Here is a 24,203-nt window from a genome sequence, read left to right as displayed (position 1 = left end):
AAATAAACATCAACCACAACAAACTTTCTCGCTGTTTGATTATGAAGTTTCTTTAATGTATTTTTCGCTTATCAAAAAAGTTTAATAATAAATGGTGGTTTTATTCAAACTTTTGAAAGATTACTAGAGTTCAACATTTTCTTAACCTATATCCCATTATGACAGAAGATCTGTCATTTGTCAAACTTTCAATAGTAGTTTCTATGATTATACTAAGAATTTCGCGTTCTTTTCCCTCAAAAACTATTTAATGTATAAAAAATTTCTTAAACGAAATTTGTTGGAAATATCAATTTCTTCAATATTTAAAATAGTATTGAAGCAAAAAATTGACTTTTGTGACATTTGACATTGAATATCTTTAGACGTGAACAGATATTTCTTGAGATTTTTGATATAAACCCAATCAAATAGTAGGAATTTCTACCTAAACAAACATCAACCACAACAAACTTTCTCGCTGTTTGATTAAGAAGTTTCTTTAATGTATTTTTCGCTTATCAAAAAAGTTTAATAATAAATGGTGGTTTTATTCAAACTTTTGAAAGATTACTAGAGTTCAACATTTTCTTAACCTATATCCCATTATGACAGAAGATCTGTCATTTGTCAAACTTTCAATAGTAGTTTCTATGATTATACTAAGAATTTCGCGTTCTTTTCTCTCAAAAACCATTTAATGTATAAAAAATTTCTTGAACGAAATTTGTTGGAAATATCAATTTCTTCAATATTTAAAATAGTATTGAAGCAAAAAATTGACTTTTGTGACATTTGACATTGAATATCTTTAGACGTGAACAGATATTTCATGAGATTTTTGAGATAAACCCAATCAAATAGTAGGAATTTCTACCTAAATAAACATCAACCACAACAAACTTTCTCGCTGTTTGATTAAGAAGTTTCTTTAATGTATTTTTCGCTTTTCAAAAAAGTTTAATAATAAATGGTGGTTTTATTCAAACTTTTGAAAGATTACTAGAGTTTAACATTTTCTTAACCTATATCCCATTATGACAGAAGATCTGTCATTTGTCAAACTTTCAATAGTAGTTTCTATGATTAGACTAAGAATTTCGCGTTCTTTTCCCTCAAAAACCATTTAATGTATAAAAAATTTCTTAAACGAAATTTGTTGGAAATATTAATCTCTTCAATATTTAAAATAGTATTGAAGCAAAAAATTGACTTTTGTGACATTTGACATTGAATATCTTTAGACGTGAACAGATATTTCATGAGATTTTTGAGATAAACCCAATCAAATAGTAGGAATTTCTACCTAAACAAACATCAACCACAACAAACTTTCTCGCTGTTTGATTATGAAGTTTCTTTAATGTATTTTTCGCTTATCAAAAAAGTTTAATAATAAATGGTGGTTTTATTCAAACTTTTGAAAGATTACTAGAGTTCAACATTTTCTTAACCTATATCCCATTATGACAGAAGATCTGTCATTTGTCAAACTTTCAATAGTAGTTTCTATGATTATACTAAGAATTTCGCGTTCTTTTCCCTCAAAAACTATTTAATGTATAAAAAATTTCTTAAACGAAATTTGTTGGAAATATCAATTTCTTCAATATTTAAAATAGTATTGAAGCAAAAAATTGACTTTTGTGACATTTGACATTGAATATCTTTAGACGTGAACAGATATTTCTTGAGATTTTTGATATAAACCCAATCAAATAGTAGGAATTTCTACCTAAACAAACATCAACCACAACAAACTTTCTCGCTGTTTGATTAAGAAGTTTCTTTAATGTATTTTTCGCTTATCAAAAAAGTTTAATAATAAATGGTGGTTTTATTCAAACTTTTGAAAGATTACTAGAGTTCAACATTTTCTTAACCTATATCCCATTATGACAGAAGATCTGTCATTTGTCAAACTTTCAATAGTAGTTTCTATGATTATACTAAGAATTTCGCGTTCTTTTCCCTCAAAAACCATTTAATGTATAAAAAATTTCTTAAACGAAATTTGTTGGAAATATTAATCTCTTCAATATTTAAAATAGTATTGAAGCAAAAAATTGACTTTTGTGACATTTGACATTGAATATCTTTAGACGTGAACAGATATTTCATGAGATTTTTGAGATAAACCCAATCAAATAGTAGGAATTTCTACCTAAACAAACATCAACCACAACAAACTTTCTCGCTGTTTGATTATGAAGTTTCTTTAATGTATTTTTCGCTTATCAAAAAAGTTTAATAATAAATGGTGGTTTTATTCAAACTTTTGAAAGATTACTAGAGTTCAACATTTTCTTAACCTATATCCCATTATGACAGAAGATCTGTCATTTGTCAAACTTTCAATAGTAGTTTCTATGATTATACTAAGAATTTCGCGTTCTTTTCCCTCAAAAACTATTTAATGTATAAAAAATTTCTTAAACGAAATTTGTTGGAAATATCAATTTCTTCAATATTTAAAATAGTATTGAAGCAAAAAATTGACTTTTGTGACATTTGACATTGAATATCTTTAGACGTGAACAGATATTTCTTGAGATTTTTGATATAAACCCAATCAAATAGTAGGAATTTCTACCTAAACAAACATCAACCACAACAAACTTTCTCGCTGTTTGATTAAGAAGTTTCTTTAATGTATTTTTCGCTTATCAAAAAAGTTTAATAATAAATGGTGGTTTTATTCAAACTTTTGAAAGATTACTAGAGTTCAACATTTTCTTAACCTATATCCCATTATGACAGAAGATCTGTCATTTGTCAAACTTTCAATAGTAGTTTCTATGATTATACTAAGAATTTCGCGTTCTTTTCTCTCAAAAACCATTTAATGTATAAAAAATTTCTTGAACGAAATTTGTTGGAAATATCAATTTCTTCAATATTTAAAATAGTATTGAAGCAAAAAATTGACTTTTGTGACATTTGACATTGAATATCTTTAGACGTGAACAGATATTTCATGAGATTTTTGAGATAAACCCAATCAAATAGTAGGAATTTCTACCTAAATAAACATCAACCACAACAAACTTTCTCGCTGTTTGATTAAGAAGTTTCTTTAATGTATTTTTCGCTTTTCAAAAAAGTTTAATAATAAATGGTGGTTTTATTCAAACTTTTGAAAGATTACTAGAGTTTAACATTTTCTTAACCTATATCCCATTATGACAGAAGATCTGTCATTTGTCAAACTTTCAATAGTAGTTTCTATGATTAGACTAAGAATTTCGCGTTCTTTTCCCTCAAAAACCATTTAATGTATAAAAAATTTCTTAAACGAAATTTGTTGGAAATATTAATCTCTTCAATATTTAAAATAGTATTGAAGCAAAAAATTGACTTTTGTGACATTTGACATTGAATATCTTTAGACGTGAACAGATATTTCATGAGATTTTTGAGATAAACCCAATCAAATAGTAGGAATTTCTACCTAAACAAACATCAACCACAACAAACTTTCTCGCTGTTTGATTATGAAGTTTCTTTAATGTATTTTTCGCTTATCAAAAAAGTTTAATAATAAATGGTGGTTTTATTCAAACTTTTGAAAGATTACTAGAGTTCAACATTTTCTTAACCTATATCCCATTATGACAGAAGATCTGTCATTTGTCAAACTTTCAATAGTAGTTTCTATGATTATACTAAGAATTTCGCGTTCTTTTCCCTCAAAAACTATTTAATGTATAAAAAATTTCTTAAACGAAATTTGTTGGAAATATCAATTTCTTCAATATTTAAAATAGTATTGAAGCAAAAAATTGACTTTTGTGACATTTGACATTGAATATCTTTAGACGTGAACAGATATTTCTTGAGATTTTTGATATAAACCCAATCAAATAGTAGGAATTTCTACCTAAACAAACATCAACCACAACAAACTTTCTCGCTGTTTGATTAAGAAGTTTCTTTAATGTATTTTTCGCTTATCAAAAAAGTTTAATAATAAATGGTGGTTTTATTCAAACTTTTGAAAGATTACTAGAGTTCAACATTTTCTTAACCTATATCCCATTATGACAGAAGATCTGTCATTTGTCAAACTTTCAATAGTAGTTTCTATGATTATACTAAGAATTTCGCGTTCTTTTCTCTCAAAAACCATTTAATGTATAAAAAATTTCTTGAACGAAATTTGTTGGAAATATCAATTTCTTCAATATTTAAAATAGTATTGAAGCAAAAAATTGACTTTTGTGACATTTGACATTGAATATCTTTAGACGTGAACAGATATTTCATGAGATTTTTGAGATAAACCCAATCAAATAGTAGGAATTTCTACCTAAATAAACATCAACCACAACAAACTTTCTCGCTGTTTGATTAAGAAGTTTCTTTAATGTATTTTTCGCTTTTCAAAAAAGTTTAATAATAAATGGTGGTTTTATTCAAACTTTTGAAAGATTACTAGAGTTTAACATTTTCTTAACCTATATCCCATTATGACAGAAGATCTGTCATTTGTCAAACTTTCAATAGTAGTTTCTATGATTAGACTAAGAATTTCGCGTTCTTTTCCCTCAAAAACCATTTAATGTATAAAAAATTTCTTAAACGAAATTTGTTGGAAATATTAATCTCTTCAATATTTAAAATAGTATTGAAGCAAAAAATTGACTTTTGTGACATTTGACATTGAATATCTTTAGACGTGAACAGATATTTCATGAGATTTTTGAGATAAACCCAATCAAATAGTAGGAATTTCTACCTAAACAAACATCAACCACAACAAACTTTCTCGCTGTTTGATTATGAAGTTTCTTTAATGTATTTTTCGCTTATCAAAAAAGTTTAATAATAAATGGTGGTTTTATTCAAACTTTTGAAAGATTACTAGAGTTCAACATTTTCTTAACCTATATCCCATTATGACAGAAGATCTGTCATTTGTCAAACTTTCAATAGTAGTTTCTATGATTATACTAAGAATTTCGCGTTCTTTTCCCTCAAAAACTATTTAATGTATAAAAAATTTCTTAAACGAAATTTGTTGGAAATATCAATTTCTTCAATATTTAAAATAGTATTGAAGCAAAAAATTGACTTTTGTGACATTTGACATTGAATATCTTTAGACGTGAACAGATATTTCTTGAGATTTTTGATATAAACCCAATCAAATAGTAGGAATTTCTACCTAAACAAACATCAACCACAACAAACTTTCTCGCTGTTTGATTAAGAAGTTTCTTTAATGTATTTTTCGCTTATCAAAAAAGTTTAATAATAAATGGTGGTTTTATTCAAACTTTTGAAAGATTACTAGAGTTCAACATTTTCTTAACCTATATCCCATTATGACAGAAGATCTGTCATTTGTCAAACTTTCAATAGTAGTTTCTATGATTATACTAAGAATTTCGCGTTCTTTTCCCTCAAAAACCATTTAATGTATAAAAAATTTCTTAAACGAAATTTGTTGGAAATATTAATCTCTTCAATATTTAAAATAGTATTGAAGCAAAAAATTGACTTTTGTGACATTTGACATTGAATATCTTTAGACGTGAACAGATATTTCTTGAGATTTTTGATATAAACCCAATCAAATAGTAGGAATTTCTATCTAAACAAACATCAACATCAACAAACTTTCTCGCTGTTTGATTTAGAAATTTATTAAATGTACTTTTCGATTATTCAAAAAAGTTTAATAATAAACGGTAGTTTTATTCAAACTTTTGAAAGATTACTATAGTTTAACATTTTCTTAACCTAAATCCCATTATGACCGAATATCTGTCATTTGTCAAACTTTCAATAGTAGTTTCTATGATTACACTAAGAATTTCGCGTTCTTTTCCCTCAAAAACTATTTAAAGTATAAAAAATTTCTTAAACGAAATTTGTTGGAAATATCAATTTCTTCAATATTTAAAATAGTATTGAAGCAAAAAAATTGACTTTTGTGACATTTGACATTGAATATCTTTAGACGTGAACAGATATTTCATGAGATTTTTGAGGTAAAGATTAAAATGAAAGTCCTAAGTATTTTTAGGTCATCATTTCGCATTCAGTAGTCGACCTTTGTGTTAACATTGCTTTCTTCACTTTGCTTCGTTATTTGTTTGTGAGTAAATCTCGTGACACAATTTTCACTTTATTTTACTTACACACCTCAAACTTAACTTCTATGCGATCTTCCAAAATCATCCTTTGGACTTAAATGCAATTTTTTCCCACGCAAGAATTTCCCCACGTATATTAATATATAATGATCTGACAGTACAAAGTCCGGACTTAATGCTGGATGTAGTAGGTGTTCAATACCACCGATTCCTTGGATATTATTCCGCGTAACTTTCACAATATTTGGTTTAGCGTTGTCTTGTTATGAAAGATTAATTATACCTGGATAGTTCTCCTTTAAATCCTTTTGAAATACACTAAACCTTCATAGCTCTACAAGACACACAAAAAAAACTTTCTTCTTGGATCGACGTCTGTTTGAGACGGGTTCTGGTAATCATCATTTATTCAGCCATTGATTTTGCATGTTCTAGTTGTTTAGATAAATACATTTTTCATTGCAAATAACAATGCATCTAATAAAACGATGATGTTTCGACAAAACTGCATCGCTACTCGACGTTTTTTACTTATTAAGCCTTTTACGTTTCATGCGTGACATATATCTGACATTCTGACATAAAGTGTCTAATAATTTGACTTTAGTTGATGGGCTGTAGATACTACAGCCTACAATGAAGCTTTTTCGAGTCTGTCGGTTTTTTTCTCAATTCATATATTGCCACGTGTATATTAAGTAATATTCCGGATTTTTTTGAATAAATTCAATTAATAAGATTTAAAAGAGTTGCAAGGTATCGTGTACATCTATATATTCATATTTAATATATTATATAACGTTGTAGATTAGTGAAAATTGATGATAAATTATGCAATTTTAATAATACAGAATCGTAAATAAATTTTCTGTTAGCGTAAAAGTCTAATTCAATTTATTTAATTGACTAATTGAAGGAAACAATTGGTTATTGAATGTTTTCATAATTGATAGTAAACATTGAGTTACATCTATTTATACAAAAATCAGCTGTGATTATAGATGAAAATAAGAGAAAATTCGGAAAACTGGAGAGTTTTATGTTATTCTATATCTCTGTTAATCCTTATCCTCATTAATACAGTTCCGTAATATAATAATTATGGTGAAAAAAATCGTATTTAAAATTTTCTCTAATCGCCCCTACTTTTAACTGATGCAGTAGTAATTTGTTGAATATAAATACAAAAGCAGTTGGCCTAAAAAGAGCATTTCATTCTCTTCTTATCTATATCTAAACATACCAGTAAGCTGACGTGTAGGACGAAATTTATAAAAATTATATTACAGTGGCGTATCTGCGAGGAGTTTGTCCTTTTTCAAATTTGAGTTTTTAAAAAGTTCAGATGATGTAGAAAAACATAAAAACAGTATTTTTTTTGAAATATATAAATAAATAAATAAATAAAAAACATCATCAGAAATAAAAAGAGAATTTTGAGAAATTGCTTATTAAGAAATTTTTCTATTCAATATAAATAAATTTTTATTCACTAACGAATATAACCCTAAAAATGGATTGTCTGAAGTAGTTTTAGGTTATTTGTAGCTCGATGCTTGTCCTATTTCTATATGGTATTCTACAACAATCTTATTGATGTATGGACTGTTATTAATACAATTAATGTAGCAAGAGGTACCACAAGACCTCAAATAACATCTGTATGATATTCTACAACAATCTTATTGATGTATGGACTGTTATTAATACAATTAATGGCGCAAGAGGTACCACAAGATTTCAAAAAATATCTGTATGATATTCTACAACAATCTTATTGATGTATGGACTGTTATTAATACAATTAATGGCGCAAGAGGTACCACAAGACCTCAAAGAACATCTGAATGATATTCTACAACAATCTTATTGATGTATGGACTGTTATTAATACAATTAATGACGCAAGAGGTACCACAAGACCTCAAAGAACATCTGTATGATATTCTACAACAATCTTATTGATGTATGGACTGTTATTAATGGCGCAAGAGGTACCACAAGACTTCAAATAACATCTGTATGATATTCTACAACAATCTTATTGATGTATGGACTGTTATTAATACAATTAATGGCGCAAGAGGTACCACAAGATTTCAAAAAATATCTGTATGATATTCTACAACAATCTTATTGATGTATGGACTGTTATTAATACAAATAATGGCGCAAGAGGTACCACAAGATTTCAAAAAATATCTGTATGATATTCTACAACAATCTTATTGATGTATGGACTGTTATTAATACAATTAATGTAGCAAGAGGTACCACAAGACCTCAAATAACATCTGTATGATATTCTACAACAATCTTATTGATGTATGGACTGTTATTAATACAATTAATGGCGCAAGAGGTACAAAAGACCTCAAAGAACATCTGAATGATATTCTACAACAATTTTATTGATGTATGGACTGTTATTAATACAATTAATGACGCAAGAGGTACCACAAGACCTCAAAGAATTTCTGTATGGTATTCTACAACAATCTTATTGATGTATGGACTGTTATTAATACAATTAATGGCGCAAGAGGTACCACAAGACCTCAAAGAACATCTGTATGATATTCTACAACAATCTTATTGATGTATGGACTGTTATTAATACAATTAATGACGCAAGAGGTACCACAAGACCTCAAAGAACTTCTGTATGGTATTCTACAACAATCTTATTGATGTATGGACTGTTATTAATACAATTAATGACGCAAGAGGTACAAAAGACCTCAAAGAACATCTGAATGATATTCTACAACAATCTTATTGATGTATGGACTGTTATTAATACAATTAATGACGCAAGAGGTACCACAAGACCTCAAAGAACTTCTGTATGGTATTCTACAAAAATCTCATTGATGTATGGACTCTTATTAATACAATTAATGGCGCAAAAGGTACCACAAGATCTCAAAGAACATCTGTATGATATTCTACAACAATCTTATTTTTACATTAGCAACATTGGCGACAATGAAACAAGTTTAATAATATCATATCTTGAATAATTTCTTCCAATGCATCGAAACACGTTTGTAGTATTAATTAACGCAAGGTTTGATTGCGTAAATATCAAAATTGAACCACGTAAAACAAGTTTTGCGAGATTTTTGACGAATTAAACTCGATTGAAATCATTTGTTGGTTTGTTATGTAACACCAATTAGCGAATAAATTATCGGGTATGGAAATTGCTTTGATTGTTAACGTTCGACATTCAAAATTCAAAATATATATATAATATATATGTTGAAGCTATAAAAATTATGAATGCTCATTAACATTAAACATCTATGATTACATAAGTGCATTGTATAATGTATTGGAATTGTGGAAAATTGTTCGAATAACAAAATACCAACGTAATATTCCCTATTGCGTTTAACTTTATCATAATATAGGATGTCCCCAATTAAAAACTTATATATATATATATACAGAAGGAAATTGAAAAATTATGAGTTTCAATAATGTTATGACAAAATTGTTAAGGATACATCAAAAAATTGTTACAATATAAAGTAGTATGAGCAGGTACGTTATCCTTGCAACAGGACCTAGTGCCCAGTTTTGCTAAATTATTGTCGATTACCCTGGATGCGTTGCAGCAACTGTTTCAAAACTTCCTTTTAGGATGTTCAGGATTTGACCTTTTGAAACGAACTCCTGAAAGATGCGATCAGCTTTGTGTTGACCTTGAACTTCTGACGGCTATCCAATGATCGTCTGTGACGTTCTTATAAACATCTTTTGAATCGTCTCGAGTTTTTTTTGAACGATTGTCAAATTATGCGGTACCCAAAGAGAACAAATTTTTATGATAGCCAAATGATCATGCAATATGGAATGTATGCAATGGAACTAATGCCCAAGCATGCCTTAATCTCACGGTATATCTCATGACGATATCAGTTTGCATACAGCATCGATGTTTTCTGGTACAACAGCCAATTTTGGGTGACCTTCACGAAATTTATCATGTAGCAAAGGACGACAACGATTTAATTCGGAAAACTAGCGAAACACGTGGTTCGAGATGGTGGTTCATCACCAAATGTCGAAGCGAGTTGATCGGCAAACTGCTTTTGGTTTGATCCGCATTAAAAGTCATAGAAAATCGTACGTCAATACGTTCTAAGTACGTTCACCATTAAAAATGTCAAACTTCATGTCAGATTTGACATATTCACATCAGTGTTGCCATATCTTAAAACTTAAGTAGCAACCCATCGTACAACATAATAAGTAATGTCTGTTGCATTAACAGGAATCGTTTTCCTTGTATACAAATGCTTTCTAGTCGACATTTGGTACTGCTTCGACATTTCCTAATGGTAATTATTTATTTATTTCTATTATATTTTGTTCGTCTAATCATTTAATAACATAGTCTTCTTCTTTTTCATAATTTCCGTGGTATTATCCAAGTAGTCAATTTTTCAACAGTTATAACTTATAGTATTTGTCTTTAAAACGTTCTATTTCATTCACTATTCTTATTAATCTCAATATCTACTGTAATACGTTTATTTATAGAAATATTTTCTAGCGTGTGGCTTTCATTTTATTAAAAACACACTTCCTTTATCACTAATCGCCATTTTAGTACGTTTACTTTGCTAATAAAAGATTTATCTTTCCTTTTTTCCCACGTATACGATAATTAAGGCCACATAGTGAAGGTAAAGACAAGTTTCTCGCATACTACACGTTTTTTGTTTCTACAAGATTCGAGTAGATAAACAGTGGGAATACCATTAGTCATAAACGAGTAGTTTAAACAACATGAAATTTGTACAAATTTACTAAAAAAAAATTAACATGAATATTGAAACTTCAACAAGCCTAAACCACAAGTTATACCCGCTCCAGACACAATCTTTATGTATTCAATTGTTCACTACGTCTCCTACAAAAACGGACGTGATTCAAGTGATGAGTTTTTTCCCTCAGATGTCCTCTAGAAGTGGCAATCATTAATAATTTTTTAGTTATTATCTGATTCCACGTGTCATTTACTTCATTTTCATTCTCACTTTGACACGTTTCCGAAAAACGAAACGAATCGATTGTGGATCCAAGTGCACCCTCCATACTCTCGAACTCGCGTACCCTTTTGCAACCTTGTGAAGAATCTGTACCGGGGCTTTAGCTACATTCTAATGTATAATATACTTTTTGTTTATATTTGTCTATTACTTATGTTAACTTCATTCTAATTCTGAATTGTTTATGTCATCTTCAACTTCATCAATAGTATCTTCATCTAGATCCACATATTCTGCTTTTCCTTCACTACATGTTCGATAAATTGTATCCACAACAGCGAGGTTTTTCCCTATCTATTTGTTATTCATGATTTTTGCTCAATAAAAATATTAGAAAACGATTAATTTTGATATTTAAAGATGCTAGTACAAAATTTGTTATATTGAGGACCAAATGTCGTGAACCTGGACAGCGTTTCCTCAATAATTATAAAGAATTTGTTTGATACTACGGATCGCAATAGAATTCAACAATTTTTATCTGAAATCAGACAAAGTTGAAATTCGCTTAGACCCAGAAGGTTTTAACTACAACTACTCCAACACTCACACTTATGTTTGACGGGCGTTTCGATAACCAAGTTATCGTCCTCAGAGACTTTAGCTTCATATAGGGCAATACTAATTAGAAAGTAATTGCCAATATTAAAATAGATTGGTTGAAAACTTCTGGAACCATCTTGTACGCAAGCTTGAAGAAAAATAAAGTCGAGGAAGTCATACTTTTTTATTTAAATCACTTATAGGTTAATCTGCTGTTTCTAGCATAATAAATTCCTCATTTTTAGCTCGTAGCTCGTCTTTTCGAGCTACATACCAGGGTGTATTTAATTTATTTAAAATTCCAATTATATAAACTGCTTAGAATGTTTCACTGCGTCATGTATAAGCCGAAGGTAGATAATCGCAGTTGCTTCGACGACAATATAAATAACAAAGTAAAACAAGGTGGAAAACGTGATTCGTATTCTATTAATGAGTAATAGTTATCATTATTCACTCATACTAGTTATATATAAGTTCATCCTCAATAAATCATCCTGTATATGTACATAACAGCGTATTTTAGTCGAAAAAAAATTGAGGTCACTGTGAAAACGACAATTGTATATATGAACCCGTTTATCGTTTATAATGTTTGAATGAAACAATTAGAAAAATGATTTAAACGACTATGGTAATAAATATTCAATTTTCTTCATTATAAATTAGTCACTTTTCATTTTCGTGCCGTTATTGCCGTATAATTTGGAAATTATATCAAGCTTTTCACATTGAATAATAAATTAATTCATTATTTGGTAATTATCCACTTTCACGGTCACCTGGTTTTTTGACTCTAAAAAATCGAAAAATGGATGGATTTTAATAATTTCTCATAGTTTTACTGTTTTAAATCGTAAGAAAAACGGTTTTGCGAAATAATCCTTTACAAAAAATTATCTCATTATCAGATAAAGTTCTCATATATTTTTTTTGTATTCTACATAAATTAATAAACAATTTAAAAAAAATCCAAAAAGAATGATTTTTTCAGTTTTTTTAGCTTAAAATGAAATAGATGAAAAACAATCAATTTTCGTGAATAGTTTCATACTATATTCTATATAATCCGCCGTAAAATGGAACATTTTGAGACCAAGATCATTAAAATCCATCCATTTTTCGATTTTCTAGAGCCAACCTAACCTAACCTAACCTAAACTAACCTAATCAAAGAACCAGGTGACCGTGAAAGTGTATAATTACCTATTCGGCTCTAGAAATTCGAAAAATGTGTATAATTACCATAATTTTTTGTAAAGGATTATTTTGCAAAACCGTTTTTTTTTACGACTTAAAACAGTAAAACTATGAGAAATTTTCATTTCAGCTGTTTCTACTAATTTTTTTTATAAATCCGCCGTAAAATGGAACATTTTGAGACCAAGATCATTAAAATCCATCCATTTTTCGATTTTCTAGAGCCAACCTAACCTAACCTAACCTAACCTAACCTAACCTAAACTAACCTAACCTAACCAAAAAACCAGGTGACCGCGAAAGTGTATAATTACCATAATTTTTTGTAAAGGAATATTTTGCAAAACCGTTTTTTTTTACGATTTAAAACAGTAAAACTATGAGAAATTTTCATTTCAGCTTTTTCTACTAATTTTTTTTTATAAATCCGCCGTAAAATGGAACATTTTGAGACCAAGATCATTAAAATCCATCCATTTTTCGATTTTCTAGAGCCAACCTAACCTAACCTAACCTAAACTAACCTAACCTAACCAAAAAACCAGGTGACCGCGAAAGTGTATAATTACCTATTCGGCTCTAGAAATTCGAAAAATGTGTATAATTACCATAATTTTTTGTAAAGGATTATTTTGCAAAACCGTTTTTTTTACGATTTAAAACAGTAAAACTATGAGAAATTTTCATTCCAGCTATTTATACTAATTTTTTTTATAAATCCGCCGTAAAATTGAACATTTTGAGACCAAGATCATTAAAATCCATCCATTTTTCGATTTTCTAGAGCCAACCTAACCTAACCTAACCTAACCTAACCTAACCTAACCTAAACTAACCTAACCTAACCAAAAAACCAGGTGACCGCGAAAGTGTATAATTACCTATTCGGCTCTAGAAATTCGAAAAATGTGTATAATTACCATAATTTTTTGTAAAGGAATATTTTGCAAAACCGTTTTTTTTTACGACTTAAAACAGTAAAACTATGAGAAATTTTCATTTCAGCTGTTTCTACTAATTTTTTTTATAAATCCGCCGTAAAATTGAACATTTTGAGACCAAGATCATTAAAATCCATCCATTTTTCGATTTTCTAGAGTCAACCTAACCTAACCTAACCTAACCTAACCTAACCTAACCTAAACTAACCTAACCTAACCAAAAAACCAGGTGACCGCGAAAGTGTATAATTACCTATTCGGCTCTAGAAATTCGAAAAATGTGTATAATTACCATAATTTTTTGTAAAGGTTTATTTTGCAAAATCGTTTATTTTACGATTTAAAACAGTAAAACTATGAGAAATTTTCATTTCAGCTTTTTCTACTAATTTTTTTTTATAAATCCGCCGTAAAATGGAACATTTTGAGACCAAGATCATTAAAATCCATCCATTTTTCGATTTTCTAGAGCCAACCTAACCTAACCTAACCTAAACTAACCTAACCTAACCAAAAAACCAGGTGACCGCGAAAGTGTATAATTACCTATTCGGCTCTAGAAATTCGAAAAATGTGTATAATTACCATAATTTTTTGTAAAGGATTATTTTGCAAAACCGTTTTTTTTACGATTTAAAACAGTAAAACTATGAGAAATTTTCATTCCAGCTATTTATACTAATTTTTTTTATAAATCCGCCGTAAAATTGAACATTTTGAGACCAAGATCATTAAAATCCATCCATTTTTCGATTTTCTAGAGCCAACCTAACCTAACCTAACCTAACCTAACCTAACCTAACCTAAACTAACCTAACCTAACCAAAAAACCAGGTGACCGCGAAAGTGTATAATTACCTATTCGGCTCTAGAAATTCGAAAAATGTGTATAATTACCATAATTTTTTGTAAAGGAATATTTTGCAAAACCGTTTTTTTTTACGACTTAAAACAGTAAAACTATGAGAAATTTTCATTTCAGCTGTTTCTACTAATTTTTTTTATAAATCCGCCGTAAAATTGAACATTTTGAGACCAAGATCATTAAAATCCATCCATTTTTCGATTTTCTAGAGTCAACCTAACCTAACCTAACCTAACCTAACCTAACCTAACCTAAACTAACCTAACGTAACCAAAAAACCAGGTGACCGCGAAAGTGTATAATTACCTATTCGGCTCTAGAAATTCGAAAAATGTGTATAATTACCATAATTTTTTGTAAAGGATTATTTTGCAAAACCGTTTTTAGTTACGATTTAAAACAGTAAAACTATGAGAAATTATCATTCCAGCTATTTCTACTAATTTTTTTTATAAATCCGCCGTAAAATGGAACATTTTGAGACCAAGATCATTAAAATCCATCCATTTTTCGATTTTCTACAGCCAACCTAACCTAACCTAACCTAAACTAACCTAACCTAACCAAAAAACCAGGTGACCGTGAAAGTGTATAATTACCCATTATTTTGCCAACAATGCATTTTAGATAAAAATCCCGCATTGGGATTTTTTATTATTATTATTTTTAATTTCAAATGCCGATAAAGTTTTTCAATGATGTATTCAAAAATAAAAAATAATTCAGTTGATTCAGAAATTGTTTAAAGTTTTCCATAAAAGTTTCCAGTTACTGAAGTTAATCAAAACATCCTGTATAGATACAATTTTAATGATTATTCTGGTTATTTTTTATCTTTAAGAATCAACTTTTAATATAACTAAACTGGTATTTATGTTGTTTACCCCGATGATCGAGAAGCTAACATACTTTCACTATTCATTTTTGTAACCTTTTACTCGTTGATTTATCTTCAATTATTACAAGCGTTGTATGTTTATTACCGGATATTAAATAAGGATATTTTGAAAAAGTTTTATTCAATACTACTTGGTACCAACCGTCTAACTAACGCCCTCTATGAGAATCAGACATAAAAACAAAAACATTGCTTCTTAAACATATAAAATTTCAATACCATGTTGCCAGTTGTTGCGGCAAAATCGTAAAAAATGGAAATTTTTTACCGAGCAAACCCAAAATATTTTTCAGTTTTCTATCTATACTTATTATGAAACACCCTCTACCAGTCCAAATTATGAGCCTCTCAATACCTCATTCTTTCACCGTGGTTTCTTTTGGTCTCTTTCACACATTTTTGTACCTTTCAGTTTCTAATATTCTGGTCAATGTTCTGTTTATGTTTATCTTTTATTTCATGTCTTAAATATTTAGTTTTCTCTTCCCATTTGATCTTGATTGTGTACTTAGTTTACGTTTAATTGGTTTTCAATTCTCATTTTTTTTTATTTCTGTCGTCTGTCGTATTTCTGTTAATTTTTAACCTGGTTTATTTATTTATTGATATTTTATATGGTTTTCGAACAGAGGGCGCTTAAAAGGTATACTGTGGTACTGATGACAGTTAAGCTAGTTACGCCACTGAACCATAAAAGTTAATAATCATATGTTTTATTGATCTCACTGTATATGTCCGTGTTTCTAGCGTGTTAAATTAAAAGTTTGTATATTAAAACACGGTATTCAACAAGAATATTAAATTTAATTTGAATACTTTTGATCCTTTTATAAATGATACATGTTTGTATTGTTGTATGATGTACAACTAAAAATAGTTATACGAAAAGGTAAATAGTCTATTCAATGTTAATAATGAAAGTTGTTATTCTGTTAGATTGTAACTGAATAATCTTTGTTATTGTTTATGTTAAGATTGGTATAGTGGAAACCTTTAAAAATGATAAAAGGTGATATAAAAACAATGGCAAAATGGAATCCAAATCTCTACTTTCTGATTTTAATAAATAAATAAACTGAACATACAAATGATTAAATAAATTCGCACGCGACTTTTTGCGTTTTTTTTTTATTTTTGTGTGTCAGATATTAAGTCAAAACAAGGTTACAAGATAAATATTTCAAAATAAATGAATACCAGTGTATTTTGAGACATAAAGACCAAATTTCGTAAAAAAAATTTTTCATATAACCTAACCTAACCTAACTTTTGATGTCTTGTGAAAAAAGTGTAAATACTAAAGTTGTAGCTACAACTTTTGTATTTAACTTTTTTCTAGTTTTATGGGACATCGAAATAAACCGTTTTTACCGTTAAAAACTCACTTCCTTTCCCTTCCCGACCTCAGGTAGCCCGTAAATTATTTTATATTTTATTTTATATACATATTAAATACTGGAGTGAAAGTGAATTCACATAACCTCCTTGACCGCTGATTTCAAATGTAAAGGCTGAACAATATACTTGAATTAATTAAAAAAATAAACTAGTCTTCTGAATAATGAATATCAATTGCTAGTTCCGTTTAAAAAAAGACTTGTATTCAATAAGAAAAGTCGTAATTGATACATTAAACATCTTTGATGGTGTTTCGTCTCAAGTCAAGCAGTCTCAAGAAAAAACTTAACCTCATTTTATACCATAACAAAAATAATGAAGAAACAGTTCAATGGCCTAGGACCTCATCTTCTCTGTAATGATGAAATTACGTTTCTGTTAATCAGATTTGATTTTAAATCGTATTAGGTTACTGGTATCATCTATTATTGACATAAGGTTCGTTCCAATCCTTCAAAAAACCGTCCTAGGTACGGTGACGATTCTGCGCAATCAAAATAACGTCTTCAACCCGAACAGTTACCAACCATCTTTTCGATACTTGGTTGATAGCAAGTACGTTTACAAGAACCGTGCATACACGGAGATTGCGCAGAAAAAATCATTTAAACGCTTCCAATTAGATATGTAACAATTAAGTCTAATTATTGAAGATGTCCAATATGCACTTTTTCAAGACAGCAATCCCATACCTTTATGGTGTTTCCATTTATTATTTTTAGTATTTACCTCATACGTGGTATTTATTTCGTTTCTTTCTAATCCTATCTCTAATTATAAGAGTTGAGGTAAAAAGATTTTTGACTTTTTGAGTTGTGTATTTTGAGATTTGTCACGATTATAATCCTAATACTTTTTAAGTTGTGGTATGTAACTTTTCGATTAAATAGATTCTAAATATTTGTGAGAACAATGAATTAATTATATGTAACAACAAGTTATATCGTTTCAAATGATTCAAATATATGTTTTTCAGTCGTCTTTGCCTGTTCTAACAAAATGATTTCGTGATGCGGTAATTCATAACTCATTCTTATCACGATTTTATTTGTTATTGTACAGTTTATATGTATGAACAATTATGCAAGTAAAAGTTTTACTTGAGCTAATTGAAGAAAACATTATATAATTACGGTGTAGAAATGAATTTAAATTGTATTTTCATCACGATTTCTGTATATATAATTCACCTTCACCCGTTCTACATAATAATTGTTAATATTCAACTGTATCATTTTTTGTTGATTAAAAGTTAGATTTCAACGAAAAATGGACAAAATACAGATTAAATTCTCTAATCGGCTTTACCTACATAACCTAACATAACCTAACAGTTTTGACTGTCTTTCTATCTATTACTTTATCATTGTAAACTCTCTGGTGAATCCTCCTCCGTAAACTAAAGTTCTTTTCTACCCATTGTCCTTTTTAGTTGATTATTCAACACCGCGCAAAGAATACCATACAAGAAAAGCATTCACGAAGATTGTATACCTTTTCCTTTTGTTATTAATTCACCTTCGAAGACAACAGGTAGCGATTTCTTTATCTGCCAAGCGAGCCTTATCTTCTAATGGCGCGACCTTGATAGTTTTCATAATAGAAATACATTTTCTGAGTTTCCTATCGTCTTAGGACATTTGGTCATTGTCGTACTACTTTGCCAGGTTAACTTTATAGATGTACTGAAGTACTGTAGAGAGGTGGATGGAAATTAACATCAAGAAATGTTTTAAATTATAATTTTGTAGAAGCCAAAACGTGAACTTGATATTGAAATTCATTAAAACTGGCAGTAGAGGATCCAGCAATGAAAGTAGCTTTGATGGGCGGCACAATAGACCTTAGAAGTAGCAATTAACTTCTGGAACGACCTCATCAGCTGTGATTTTTTTCCTATCATAGTACAGTGAATGAGTTAGAAATTGATTTTTATTTTTTGTCTGATTGAAGACAGATATAACTGGGGGTTTTGAAGGAAAATGTTGGTTGGTCTACTTTTCAAATCAAACTTAAAAAGTTATAGATCTAAAATAGGTGAATCAATAAAAAGAGATTTGGAGATTGAGAAAATCTTAACTACATCTTGAGTTTCTTCAAAACTAGAGACAAATCCATTACAGAATGAAGAAAACCACAAGAAAAGCATTGAAACTATTGGAGAACTTGAAGATTTATTGAATTAAAGAGGAATAATCAGAAAAAAGTTGTTTTGAGATACCAAAACGTGACCTTGATACTGAAATTCACTAGAAATCTGTAGTAGAGGATCCATCTAAGAAAGCAGCTTTGATGGGGGCCCAATAGACCTTAGAAGTAGCAATTAACTTCTATAAAAGACGTTGAAAACCAATGTGGAACAACCTCATCAGCTGTGATTTTGTTCTTATCATAGCACAGTAAATTCTTTGACTGATTTATACGATCGATTGAAGACAGTTATTATTATCGAAAACTGGGTGTTTTAACAGAAAATGAAGGTTGGACTACTTTTCAAATAGGCGGAAAAGTATATAGAATGTGTTTTAGTAGTTGTTCTGAATTTACTTATCTTAAACAATGCACGTAGCCACAGAAATTCAAGTATATACATAAGAAAACGAAAGTAGGTCAAACCAAGGTTACTAGAATAATAGAAGGTTTGTGACATGCGCATATTTTTGTAAACAAACGATCAGCTGCTAGAACACCAGCATTATGTTTACATTTTTGGTTTGTTTATATTTTTATGACAAACATAACCTCACTAACATTATGTTCGAGTTATGAGGATGTTTCTTATCTCTTGCTGATCTGACTATACAAACTGAAGAATTTATTGAGCTATGAAGAACCGGTGGCGTCACTTGTCTACTGCGCATCTCGTTATTGTCACCTTATATTATTCTAGTAACCTTGAGTCAAACGAAACTGATTCTTATTCAACGACAGGATAAGAATATAAATTGTATTTAAGGTGATATCACGTGTTGAAATGATCGTATGTGATAATTGACACTTTATAATTACTCGCAAGAATTCTAACAAATTCACAATAATTAATTAACGTTCAGCGTTATCTCACAGTAGTTTTTCTAGGTTATATTCACAAAAATATTTTGGACTACGTAAATAGTTTATATTTTGGTAAAATTCTGGTCAAATTTTGAATTATAATTTACCGTCTACAATCGGACAGTTTTTAAGCTGTACTTAATGTTTTGCCGATGTCCTTTTTCTGTTTTCCAATATTTGTATATCGCTTTCTCGAACTTTAACTCAAATTTTTTCGCTCTTTTATGTAAACGAATACACGACTTTCGTTTTTATAATTTTTCATTTACTCATTCCTGCTATAAAGTTATCGAATTCCTTGAATTACTTGTTTCCTTCCTTGCAGGATTTAATTATCTCAAAAGGAAGGTCGAAAAAGAGAAAATGGCTAGTAACTGGCGTTATAGTATTAGTAGCAGTGGGTTTGGTAATCGCTGCGATTATCTTATTATCAAAAGGAGATGATGCCCATCACAAGGGAGCAGTGGCGGCGACGGCGGCAGCGCTTAACTTAGAAGACTATCTTAACGGTAGATTCCAAGCCAGATCGTTTAATGCTACATGGACTTCGAGTAAGTATTTGATGCATTATACCGAGACATGTCCCAATCTAATACCATTAACATAACTGACAAATATGTGGGTTTTAAAATGTACTTTTGGGACATCAAAGTGTTTTATCTATCTAGAAACCTTCTTTGAACTTGAAAATAGTGTTTGCGACATCGATGAGAAGAGGTTGACGTAACCATTTGGACATTGACGTAAAAAACATAACCTCAAAATGTAAAACTGTTTTCCCAGAACTGCTGGGTTGATTTTAATATTTTCTTTATAGAAGTTTATCTTTTATTTTATGCCGAATAAATAAAAATATGAATCATTGCAGTAGAAAAAGTAAAAATTGCAAAATTTTATGACATTTTTCTCTTCGACATTGGTTCTTATTTCATTATTAACGTTAACCAAAATGCAGTAGCGTGCATGTTTAATGGATACATTTCGGTTTCAACCTTTGAATATTCAATTATATTTTTATGATTTTAAGTTCGGTCCGCGATAAGGAACATTTTATACAGTGAATTAACATAATTACCAAAAAATAATATATGCAAATGCTATTCCAAATTTAACATAAAACAATATATCATGTCGAAATGATGAAAAGCCATTGTAAATTTTAGTCTGCAACGATTTATATTTATAAAGCACGATTTAGTTCTACTTAGGTGTTTAATGAAGTAATTCTCGGTGTTTAAACCATTCAGTATGAAACGCAACATGTACTAAATACAATTATTATAAGTTTATGGTCTTGATTGAAAAATTGAGCATGAAAACTATGGCATTGGATTTTTCAATATGAACTTTTAGCTTTGTATATTGGAAATTAAAATACGGCTTGTCAACAAAAAACAATCAATTTTTTTCAATTCTAACATCTTTTTATTTGTTTTTGTTGATAAATCGTCCTGATTTTTTATTCCTCCTATAAATGAAAAAGTGAAATATTCATTGAAGAAAAATTAGCAAAGCAAAATACATATCGATACATATGGATGGTAGGAAACTCCAAGTTAATGTAGTATTGAAGTAGATGAATGAAAAATGGGAAAAAGATTAGAAAAGATAAAGGAAAAATTACAAAAATTCAAGGTTATACATAACGATAAACAGGGCAAGAGAAGCATTGCAAACTATTGACGAACTTCATAATTAAAAGGGAGAAATCAAAAAAGTGGAAAAGCTTAGAATGTATAACAAAAGTATTGGAGAAATCCACAGCTTCTTTAAAAGAGTGGAGTCAAATTCATTGCAGTATGATGAAAATTGAAAATTCATAGAATTAAAGTCGATAAAGCAATAAAAAGAAAAATGGAGATTGAGATAATGCAGGAGAAATCCAGATTTTTTGAAAATTAAAGTCAAATACTTTGCAGAATGATAAAAACAGCAAGAAAAGCAACGAAAATAGTGGTGAGGATTTGATTTGATTTGAGGATTTATTGAATTAAAGAGGATTGATCAGAAAAATGTTGTTTTGAGATGAAGAAAACGTTAAAAAAAATTCCATTTTTGACTTTGAAAGTAGAGTTGAATACATTGCAAATGACGAAAAGAACAAAAACAGTATTAAAACTATTGAAAAACTTAAGAAGTCATAGAATTGAAATAGATGAATCAACAAAAAGAGATTTGGAGATTGAGAGAAAGTTAAATAAATCCATAGTTTCTTCGAAACTAGAGACAAATCCATTACAGAATGAAGAAAACCTCAAGAAAAGCAACAAAACTGGTGAAAAACTTGAGGATTTATTGAATTAAAGAGAATTAATCAGAAAAAAGTTTCTTTGAGATGAAAAAAACGTTAAAAAAATTCCATTTTTGACTATGAAAGTAGAGTTGAATTCATTGCAAATGACGAAAAGAGCGAAAACAGTGTTAAAACTATTAAAAAACTTAATAAGTTATAGAATTGAAATAGATAAATCAACAAAAAGAGATTTGGAGATTGAGAAAACTTTAACTACATCCATAGTTTCTTCAAAACTAGAGACAAATCCATTATAGAATGAAGAAAACCGCAAGAAAAGCATTGAAACTGGTGAAAAACTTGAAGATTTATTGAACTAACGAGGATTCATCAGAAAAAAGTTTCTTTGAGATGAAGAAAACGTTAAAAAAATTCCATTTTTGACTTTGAAAGTAGAGTTGAATCCATTGCAAATTCCGAAAAGAATAAAAACAGTGTTAAAACTATTGAAAAACTTAAGAAGTTATAGAATTAAAATAGATGAATCAACAAAAAGAGATTTGGATATTGAGAAAATGGTAACTACATCTTTAGTCTCTTCAAAACTAGAGACAAATCCATAACAGAATGAAGAAAACCTCAAGAAAAGCATTGAAACTGGTGAAAAACTTGAGGATTTATTGAATTAAAGAGAATTAATCAGAAAAAAGTTTCTTTGAGATGGAGAAAACGTTAAAAAAATTCCATTTTTGACTTTGAAAGTAGAGTTGAATCCATTGCAAATTCCGAAAAGAATAAAAACAGTGTTAAAACTATTGAAAAACTTAATAAGTTATAGAATTAAAATAGATGAATCAACAAAAAGAGATTTGGATATTGAGAAAATGGTAACTACATCTTTAGTCTCTTCAAAACTAGAGACAAATCCATTATAGAATGAAGAAAACCGCAAGAAAAGCATTGAAACTGGTGAAAAACTTGAAGATTTATTGAACTAACGAGGATTCATCAGAAAAAAGTTTCTTTGAGATGGAGAAAACGTTAAAAAAATTCCATTTTTGACTTTGAAAGTAGAGTTGAATCCATTGCAAGTTCCGAAAAGAATAAAAACAGTGTTAAAACTATTGAAAAACTTAAGAAGTTATAGAATTGAAATAGATGAATCAACAAAAAGAGATTTGGAGATTGGGAGAACGTTAAATAAGCAACGAAACTGGTGAAAAACTTGAGGATTTATTGAACTAACGAGGATTAACTAGAAAAAAAATTGTTTTGAGATGAAGAAAACGTTTTTGACTTTGAAAGTAGAGTTGAATTCATTGCAAATGACGAAAAGAGCGAAAACAGTGTTAAAACTATTAAAAAACTTAATAAGTTATAGAATTGAAATAGATAAATCAACAAAAAGAGATTTGGAGATTGAGAAAACTTTAACTACATCCATAGTTTCTTCAAAACTAGAGACAAATCCATTACAGAATGAAGAAAAGCTCAAGAAAAGCAACGAAACTGGTGAAAAACTTGAGGATTTATTGAACTAACGAGGATTAATTAGAAAAAAATTGTTTTGAGATGAAGAAAACGTTTTTTACTTTGAAAGTAGAGTTGAATTCATTGCAAATGACGAAAAGAGCGAAAACAGTGTTAAAACTATTAAAAAACTTAAGAAGTTATAGAATTGAAATAGATAAATCAACAAAAAGAGATTTGGAGATTGAGAAAACTTTAACTACATCCATAGTTTCTTCAAAACTAGAGACAAATCCATTACAGAATGAAGAAAAGCTCAAGAAAAGCAACGAAACTGGTGAAAAACTTGAGGATTTATTGAACTAACGAGGATTAATTAGAAAAAAATTGTTTTGAGATGAAGAAAACGTTATTGACTTTGAAAGTAGAGTTGAATTCATTGCAAATGACGAAAAGAG

General features: G+C 29.1%; 1 protein-coding gene across 4 annotated transcripts in view; it reads left to right on the top strand.

Moving 5' to 3' along the window:
* LOC130441355 (venom dipeptidyl peptidase 4) overlaps nucleotides 1-24,203 on the top strand; it is a 54,877-nt gene that overhangs the window by 7,847 nt on the left and 22,827 nt on the right. For all 4 annotated transcript variants that reach the window (XM_056774988.1, XM_056774990.1, XM_056774989.1 and 1 more), the window contains one exon: nucleotides 20,368-20,593. In XM_056774988.1, the coding sequence (XP_056630966.1) occupies nucleotides 20,368-20,593 (226 nt within the window). The remainder of the gene's footprint in view (nucleotides 1-20,367; nucleotides 20,594-24,203) is intronic.

This window comes from Diorhabda sublineata, chromosome 3 (assembly GCF_026230105.1).
Source record: "Diorhabda sublineata isolate icDioSubl1.1 chromosome 3, icDioSubl1.1, whole genome shotgun sequence".
Classification (NCBI taxonomy): domain Eukaryota; kingdom Metazoa; phylum Arthropoda; class Insecta; order Coleoptera; family Chrysomelidae; genus Diorhabda; species Diorhabda sublineata.
The sequence above is the reverse complement of the archived record's forward strand: the minus strand, read 5'-3'. Positions and strand labels throughout refer to the sequence as shown.